This window comes from Bison bison, unplaced genomic scaffold (assembly GCF_000754665.1).
Source record: "Bison bison bison isolate TAMUID 2011002044 unplaced genomic scaffold, Bison_UMD1.0 scf7180017864495, whole genome shotgun sequence".
NCBI lineage: Eukaryota > Metazoa > Chordata > Mammalia > Artiodactyla > Bovidae > Bison > Bison bison.
The window spans coordinates 11,689,337-11,698,704 of NW_011495054.1; the positions used below are offsets into that span (position 1 = coordinate 11,689,337).

Here is a 9,368-nt window from a genome sequence, read left to right on the forward strand (position 1 = left end):
CCCGACTGGGAAAAAAAAAACCACTCCTCAACAGCCTTAAGCAATAAATGGATGAGGAGAACATGTGGCTTCAACTGGGCTTATTAGAATAAATGTGTCCAATTTTCATTTGAAAAGAGCAGTAACTACAGATGGCAAAAGAAATGCATCTAATTTTCATATTTTATAGGGTGGTAGAAACAGAACAATGAATTTTTCAGACTTTGAAATCTCTAACCATTGTCTTAAATCTGTGTTGGGTCACAAAGCATAATGACCCGACTATATTGCCTCACATTCAAGTCAAAAGAACTGTCTTCTTTGAAGTCGTAAGACTCCAATAATGATAAGTATCTTTTCTCAGTGGCCTCTCTGGGGCATGTGGGGGTTATGGAGACGTGGAAACTAGAAGCCTCGAATCTTCCATGGAGAACCACCCCCAACACACACACACCCATGAGCAGGAATGTGACTGTTGGGCGTGGTCCGATGGCCCAGCCTTGGGTGTAGGGCAGCCTTGTAGATTGAAGAGTGCTGGAACCAGTGAAAAATGGGGGTTGGGGAGTTCTGGACCACCAGGTACCTCTTTGTGGCCACAGCCCTGGGATGCTGGCCTTATCTCTCCGTCTCTTCGCCTATCCCTTACCTTGACCCTGACCCTAACCCACACCGTTTTGTAAAGCTCCCTCTGCTGCCCACGGCCCACACCCTCCCTACTGTGCTGCTAGCCCCTACTCAAAGCTCATGCAGGACTAATGCTTTTAAAATGAGGTCTAAAAAATAATTACTAATTAAGAGTATTATTTTTTACACAGAACTGCCTTTTTCTATTCTTTATATAAACTCTATTGTATTGGTCTAACAAGGCACTATTTTAAAATGTTTTTTTTTTTTTTTAATATTTCTCCCGTAGCACTTAAAAGATATTGTGTAAAGACTTTTGCTGTAAAGATTTTGTAATAAAGTTGTCTAAGGGCTCCTTCTCCAACATTACCATTTTTAAAAAATGTTTTAAAGGCTAGAAAACAACTTATGTATATTCTGTATATGTATAGCAGCACATTTCATTTATGGAAATATGTTCTCAGAATATTTATTTACTAATATATTTATCTTAAGCCATGTCTTATGTTGAGAGTGTGACATTGTTGGAATAATCATTGAAAATGACTAACATGAAGCCCTGTAAATACATGATAATTGCACACAGATTTTACATATTTGCCGACCAAAAATGATTTAAAACAAATTGTAGTCTTCTATGGTTTTGTAACAAATTGTACAAATGACTGTAAAAAAAAAAAATACAATTTTATCAAGTATGTGTTATATGCTGTCGTTGCTCTGTTTGGTAAAGGTCTTACAGATGCCACAAAGGTGACCTGTGCTTGAAGCAGTGCCTGTCACCCACGGGGGCTTCTGTGTAAACAGAATTCAGGTAACTGGGGATCCGGGTGATGTCCCGGGCGAGCATTTGTAAGTATGTCCCTGGTGGTGGTGGCAAGTTTTCTGCTCAGCCCTGTGTGTGTGTGTGGCAGGGGAGGGGGAATCCCAGGAGCCTACTTTTTAAAAATAGGGACCATAGGCTGGATGTAACCATCGACTTTACCTGCCAGGCCTTTTCCTACTTGGAAGACTGAGGCCCTCCAGCCCCTCTTTAAGGAAAAGGGACTTGTAGGAAAAAGGTTTAAGTGTCCAGCCTGGGAATGACCAAACCCTGAAGGTGGAGAGGGGGCCCTGCATCTAAAGTGAATCTCCTACCCATCCGTGCTTGTTTCCCCCCTGCCCCGGGGAAGGTAGTCACTGATTTGTAAAGCGCTCTGAGATCGTGTGGAAGGTGCAAAGTGGTGTTTATTTTTCAGACATCCAGCAGAGAACATCCTAATCCTGTGAGCTCTAGTTCCTATTTCTCCCTCTTGAGCTATTTCTTGGGTACAGCCTCCTCAACAGGCTCCTCGTGGTCTTCCGGCTGCTTCGTGCCCGGCAGCGGGTCCTTCTGAGCATCTTTGGGGGCGGCAGCCTGTCTGCACAGAGCCCCCCAGAGCTTTTGTTTGATGGCCTTGCCCAGCTCCAGGCTGTACCTCTTGGGGGTCCCAGAAGGATTCCACAGCATGGGCTCTACCACAGAATGGTACAGAGCCCGGTAGCTCTCAGTGGGGAGGCCGTGGATGACTAATGCGTCCTCGGACAACTGCTGCCTCTTCCTGGTTTCGGGAAGCGAGGCTCGGCCCTTCCAGGACGCTGTCCCCATGTCCCGGGGTAGCGCTTGGGTGGCAGCCACATGTTCAGCATATCTGCTCTCAAGATCTTGGCAGACCGTCGCTTTTTTCTCCTTTGAACTCTCTTTACTCTAGCCAGGAAGAAAGCAGAGAAGTCAAAGCTAAAACTTGAGAAGGGAGCTCAGAATAATTATCTGGGATTTGTGTCCCCGAGTCTTGGTTACAGCCACAACCAACATTTGTCTAGCATGTTCTAGTTTACTGAATTCCTTCAGGGACGCCTCTGCGAGCGATTTGCCACTACACTGGAAGGTCAGCGGGAGACGGCTGTAAAGGCAAGGATCTGGGAATGGGTTTGCCCAAGGCCACGCAGCCATTGGGTGGGCCACGGCTGTCACCTACAGAGTGCCACACAGGACCCCAAGCATCTACTCAGCGCCAGCCTCGGCTCAAAAACTGTTTGCGTGTACTAACTCATTTCATTCTCTTGAAACCCTATGAAGGAAGGGCTGTCACTCCCCGTTTTATAGATGACAAAAGCCAATTACAGTCAGATTTGGGATCAGAACCCTGAGTGACTAGCTCCAGGAGGCATTCTTTTTTTAGTTGGAATATAATTACCCCGCTTTCCTGGCGGCTCAGTAAAGAATCTGCCTGCAATGCAGGAGACCTGAGTTTGATCCCTGGGTCGGGAAGATCCCCTGCAGAAGGGAATGGCAACCCACTCCAGTATGCTTGCCTGGAGAATCCCAAGGACAGGGACCCTGGTGGGCTACAGTCCAAGGGGTCGCAAAGAGTCTGATATGAGTGAGTGACTAACACTTTCACTTTCTTCATAATTGCTTTACAATGTTGTATTGGTCTCTGCTGTACAATGAAGTCGATCAGATATATATGCACACATTCATCCCCTCCCTCTTGGACCTCCCTCCCACCTCATCCCCACCCCCGCTGCCATCCCACCCCTCTAGGTCATCACGGAGCCCAAGCTGAGCTCCCTGTGCTATGGAGCAGGTTCCCGCACAGTGGCCTCCTGAGCTCTGCTGGCCACCATGGAGTAACAGAGCTGGACTCCTGTCAGGCCTCTGGATGCCAAGCTCTCCATGTTCAGATTTATAGCTAGATCTGTGGCTCAGCTCTGGGGTTCAGGCGTGTGTCTCTGAGCCTTTCTCATCTTCATTTTCCCTTCACATCAAGTTCCTTTTGTCTCTGCTTCTGAAAACCACTTTGTCCTCCTCTCGAGCTGGGCAGAGGACACATAGGCATGACCCCGGATCTTGTATTCTCTCTGCTATATCACCCCCCGACCCCCATCCTAACTCCCCCCGACCCCCGCATGCCATCTTTAACTTCAGGATTTCCTCTTCTTCATGGGAATCCCTAGCTCTCCTTTCCCTCTTCCCACTCTGTCACATTTCCTCCACCACCGGCCCTCTCCTACCTCGACACCTCCTGCAGGCTTCCTGCGCCTGAGCGAGCCTGGCCGCTGCCCTGCTGGCTGCTTGCTCTTGCAACTGATGGAGTTTCTTGTTCCGCCCTGCTGGGTGGTTTTCATTGTTGCATCGTCCCTGGGCTTTAATCTCTTGGAGGGTTTTGCGTCTCCAAACTTGCGTGGCACTGGGCAGCATTTCTCCTTCAGCTGTCGCCTGAGCACCAGTTTCACCAGGGAGAAGGAACTGGCAATTACTGGCTCCTTTACAACTTCCCAAGAAGAGGTGGGACCTGGTGTGGGGGCAGTGGTGTTCGGCTCAGCACACGTTCTGGTTGTCCAGATGCTGGTGAGAGCTGGCGAGTCCACATAGCAGTCCTGGAGCCTGGTGTTCAGTAAGATAGACTGCCGGAGCCCATAGGCAGGGATGCTGGGGTCTCGTCTCACATAGATTGGATGCTAGAATCATAAGGGGGAAAGAGGAATAAAAAAGACCAATTCTCAAGCTGAGACTAGAAGGTCTATTTTGGAGGTAAAGTACTAACATCTTTTTAAAGACCATTCCTTCCCCAAAAACTCTTAGAAACCTTTCTACATATCCTCTCTCCTGCTCACCAAAGCCTTTTGTACCAAGTAGGAAAGCAATAGTAATTTCACAACGTCACAGTGATGGTCAGTTTCTCAAACATAGCATGCTTGCACTGGAAGTGGAGGGAGGGTTGGGGAGCATTTATAAGGAATTAAAAGCAATTTCTGTCTCCTGGAAAGCTAAGGGAAACCACAGTGGGAGAGGAATGGGAGACAGGATCACTTGAGCTGCCTATAGAGCTGTAGCCAGTTCTCAACTCTGCTGCAACCCAGAAATGACAGCAGGTAAAAATCCCGCCAAGTTCTGAAATCGCTTCTAACCAGACTGCCATGAGCCAAGAAAAGCTGCTAAGCAGGGAAATATACTCTGGGGTCTATAAAGGCAAAAGCACAATGTAAATGATGCTGGCCTCCATTCCCCAGGACCAGCCAAGAACAAGAGAACAATTTGGAGAGATTAGAATCACACACTTAAATGAGACCTGGCTTTCTAAGAAATGTCATCTATAATAAAATAAAATCACCTTACCATATTTCAGTTGCCTTAAACTTTATTTTAGCTAGCTTAGTAGGGGGAAGAAATGTGTATTTTCTTTTCCCTTTTTCTCTCTTGTTTTTTGTTTTGTTTTGCTTTGTTTTAATATTTCTATCACCTGTCTTTCTCTGCCTCAGTCATGCATGGGCAAACTGCTGTTTGTTTAGATTTTGGCTCTCATACAGGCAGTTTTGAACCATTATCTCTAGTATTTGTGATGTCACTTTGGTTTGTGATGTGGGTGTGGGTGGGTGTTACATCATCAGATTTTTATAGTTGATTTATGTTGGAAGAAGTTCTATTTTCTTGTGCTTACAGCCTCAGGAACTTCTCTAGCCCTCTTCTCCCCCAAAATGGCTCGGGTGAATTTTGAAGGTCCTGACATTCTTAAGAAGCACCCTCTGCACGCAGCATACTCAAATATGCAGACAAGGTTTGTGGGTACAGGTAGAGAGATGTATCTTTACCTGTGCACAAGGGCCCTTCTCCGTGCACATAAAGAAGGTACTGTTACGTTCTCAGAACGGCTGCCAAGGTTAGGGACCAGAAATGAAAGAACACGTTCCTGCAGCCCTGGGCACCTACCTCTGCCCGCGTGTCTCTCCCAGGGAGACTACATGGTTTCTGGAATGTGGTTTTATTTTACATCCCATGGCAAATGCAGTAATTAGAGCTGTTAGCAGTGTCAAGGGCTTGAAACAAGAACAAAGACGCCTCTTCCTGGGAACTCTTGGGCAATGCTGAGCTCCTTATCAGGTGCTCCCCCTGTTGGGGGTTTTGACATTTCATGTGCAGAATGCCAAAGGAGGCTCCCTCCCCAGGGGGAGGAGGAGAGCGAAATGATGGAAAAACAGAGCATGAGTCTGGCAGGAGTTCCTGGAATCACATGTGTTGCCTGTTTGATTTTTGTTTGTTTGTTTGTTTTTGTTTTTGTCCCCAGAGTGAATCAAAGTTGCAGGCAGACTGCACCGCAGGCCGCCATGGAACCACCTCCAGGCCGCCAGCATCTGGACCCACAGAGGCTCAGGAGGACAATGGGGCCCATTCAGTGGCGGAGCCTCGGCCTCACCTCCTGAGAGGTGGGTCAGTTTTAGAGCAGGGCATCAGAAAGGGTTTGTCTCTGGGAAGGGTTTGTGAACGTCTGGAGGTTGGTCAGGCAGGCATCCTTTCAAAGTTGGTGAGCCCCGGAGAAGTGCGACCTGGCTCTGGGGCTACGGTCTGCCTTTATTCCGCATTGTGGGAACAGGAAGGCAAGACACAGGAAACCGCGTCTGTTTCCCTTCGCTCCTTTCCCGTCTTGAGGTTGACTTTTCCTCACCACCTGGTTCCAAACACTCAAATGTATTTACTTTTCTGGGCCTTTGACTCAATCACTGAGCAACACTGCTCTGCCTCTCAGAGCACTCAGAATCTCTTTCTAGCACAGAGCTCTTCACACTGATGGCAGCTGATACATACTCTTCAAGCTCTGTTAAATTCTGTCTTCTTCAGTTGACACTGCCCCAAAAGTAATCCTCATGTTGTTTACCAATAATTCAGAGTAATTTGACGTGTGCTATAGAACTAAAAAGCCTCTTGATGAAAGTGAAAGAGGAGAGTGAAAAAGTTGGCTTAAAGCTCAACATTCAGAAAACTAAGATCATGGCATCTGGTCCCATCACTTCATGGGAAATAAATGAGGAAACAGTGGAAACAGTGTCAGACTTTATTTTGGGGGGCTCCAAAATCACTGCAGATGGTGATTGCAGCCATGAAATTAAAAGACACTTACTCCTTGGAAGGAAACTTATGACCAACCTAGATAGCATATTCAAAAGCAGAGACATTACTTTGCCAACAAAGGTCCATCTAGTCAAGACTATGGTTTTTCCAGTGGTCATGTATGGATGTGAGAGTTGGACTGTGAAGAAAGCTGAGTGCTGAAAAATTGATGCTTTTGAACTGTAGTGTTGGAGAAGACTCTTGAGAGTCCCTTGGACTGCAAGGAGATCCAACCAGTCCATCCTAAAGGAGACCAGTCCTAGGTGTTCATTGGAAGGACTGATGCTAAAGCTGAAACTCCAATACTTTGGCTACCTCATGTGAAGAGTTGACTCATTGGAAAAGACTCTGATGCTGGGAGGGATTGGGGGTAGGAGGAGAAGGGGACCACAGAGGATGAGATGGCTGGATGGCATCACTGACTTGACGGACATGAGTTTGAGTGAACTCATGAGTTGGTGATGGACAGGGAAGCCTGGTGTGCTGCAATTCATGGGGTCGCAAAGAGTCAGACACGACTGAGCAACTGAACTGAACTGATTGCTCCTATTTCTGTAAAACCTGTTTTGATTGAATGCTCACTGTAGTCCAAAGCATGGTTCTAGACTCTTTACCAACATCATCTCACAAAATGGTACCAACGGTCTTCTTTAAAAACAAACAAACTTATTTATTTGGCTGCCCACAGCCTTCATTGCTGCAAACGGGATCTTCAGTCTGCATTGTGCCACATGCAATCTTCAGCTGTGGCGTGTTGGATCTAGTCCTCTGACCAGGGATTGAACCCAGGCCCCCTGCATTGGGAGTGCGGGGTCTTAGCCACTGGACCACCAGGGAAGTTTCTCCCCCTGGTTTTAGAAGTTGTCTCGAATGTCCCCTGCTGTGTTAGGTGCACAGGGAAGTGGGTATATGAGGATACATTAAACAAAGTAGTCTTTAACAGAGGTTGTTCCATTGAAGGTTGTTCAGAAGTATGAAATCAGGATGGAAAGACTGCATTTGTTCCAGGGTCCTGAAACCATGGCAAAAGTTTCCATCATTGGTGCTAACCCTTGGTCCAGAGAACTTGGGGTTGAGGCCGTAGGGCTTCCGTGTTGCAGAAAGATGTCCCTCAGTTTGATTGGCCAATGAACCTTTTTTACTGTGCTGAGCTAAGTCTAAATAACTCTTACTTTCCACCCATCCTTTGGAGTTCTTCTTCCTGACATATCTAAATCACCACTTCTATTTGCAAACACATCTGCCCTTCTCTGAGGTTTAGCCAGGCTCTCCTCACTGTATTTTTAGCTCTATTAATCTTTCTTCTTTCTTTTTCTCCTTTACTACCCCTCTTCTTCTCTGTAGTTTTTCTTAGCTCCTATTCTCTTTCTGGAGGGTTGGTGAATAAAGAGGAAATTGAGCCAATTCATATGAATTCTCCTCTTCCTCCTTCATGCCCCATCCTCAAATTCTAATGGAATTTAGTTGTTTTTAATTTCCACAGAAGATGTTTTTAACACCCAAGCAAGTAAACTTCCACACCCATAGGGGAACACATCGAAGTTCGTGATGCAGAAGTTTTAGGAAAGAAGAGAGAAACTCTGGATGAGAGAATTTGTAGATTCCTGAGCCGTGATGCAAACTCAGAGGACCAGTGATTTAGACCACATGTGCCGTACACACACCTCTCATGGCCAAGTATGTGATATGAGGGTGTCCTGCCTACCCTGCTAACCCCTTCTGACCTGGCTCTGGGTTCTCAGACGTGGCCACCAGATGCCCCACAGACATCTCTAACTCATTATGTTCAAAACCAAATTCTTTTTCTCGCTTCACCTCTGTCAGAAAAGACAAACTACTGCGTCTCTTCTCCATCACTAGTTGCCTGACTCAGAAGCTAGGAGACAGGGTCAGTAACAGTATTGTGCTGAGATGAGTCTGAGACTAAAGGAAAATCAGAAATCGAGATCCTGATTTTATTTAAAAATTTAAGATTCTGTTCATGAGTTTTTTGGGCATTCATTTAGAGTTTTTAAAAATATTGCATTTAAATGTAATCCACTGGGACTTCCCTGGCAGTCTACTGGTTAAGACTGTGCTTTCAATGTAGGGGATACAGGTTCAATCCCTGATTGGGGAAACTAAGATCCCACACGCAACACGGCACAGCCAAGAAATTTTTTTTTTTAATTTAAAAAGTACATAAAAACACAGTCCAGGGCTTCCCTGGTGGCTTAGTGGTAAAGAATCGCCTGCCAATGCAGGAGACAAGTGTTCACTCACTGATCCAGGAAGATCCCACATGCCTAGGAGCAATAAAGCCTGTGCGCTGCCACTACTGAGTCCTTGCTCTAGAGCCTGGGAACCGCAACAACTGAAGCCCATGAGCCCTAGAGCCTGTTCTCCACAAGAAGAGAAGCCTCAGCAGTGAGCAGCCCACACACTGCAATTAGAGAGTGGCCCCAGTCTCCACAACTAGAGAAAAGTCTCTGCAGCAACAAAGACCCAGCAAGGCCAAAGATAAAATAATTTTCAAAAACACAGTCCATTAAATATATTTAATATATTTTAAACTTGATTAAATATTTATCTTAATTACTGAGTTTGGAGCTGAATCGCTTCAGTTGTGTCTGACTGTTTGCAACCCTGTAGATTGTAGCCCTGGAGAAGGCAATGGCACCCCACTCCAGTACTCTTGCCTGGAAAATCCCATGGACGGAGGAGCCTGGTAGGCTGCAGTCCATGGGGTAGCTAGGAGTCAGACACGACTGAGCAACTTCACTTTCACTTTTCACTTTCATGCATTGGAGAACGAAATGGCAACCCACTCCAGTGTTCTTGCCTGGAGAATCCCAGGGACGGGGGAGCCTGGTGGGCT

The 9,368-nt window shown here is 46.4% G+C and overlaps 1 protein-coding gene across 1 annotated transcript; it reads right to left on the reverse strand.

Annotated features, from left to right (window-relative positions):
- Positions 1-1,814: 1,814 nt before the first annotated feature.
- Positions 1,815-4,915, reverse strand: LOC104980120 (chromosome unknown open reading frame, human C22orf31). The gene is made up of 3 exons (XM_010828717.1): positions 4,745-4,915; positions 3,640-4,086; positions 1,815-2,329 (listed from the first exon to the last, which is right to left on the reverse strand). The coding sequence occupies exons 1-3, from the start codon at positions 4,745-4,747 to the stop codon at positions 1,901-1,903; spliced, it is 879 nt and encodes a 292-aa protein (XP_010827019.1). The 5' UTR covers positions 4,748-4,915; the 3' UTR covers positions 1,815-1,900.
- Between the last annotated feature and the right edge of the window lie 4,453 nt (positions 4,916-9,368).

Bases quoted from the DNA above. Each gene is read 5' to 3' on its own strand.
- LOC104980120 (XM_010828717.1), bottom strand. The intron at 2,330-3,639 runs GTAGGAGAGGGC...CTTCCTGGCTAG, and splicing joins AGCCTGCAGGAGGTGTCGAG to AGTAAAGAGAGTTCAAAGGA.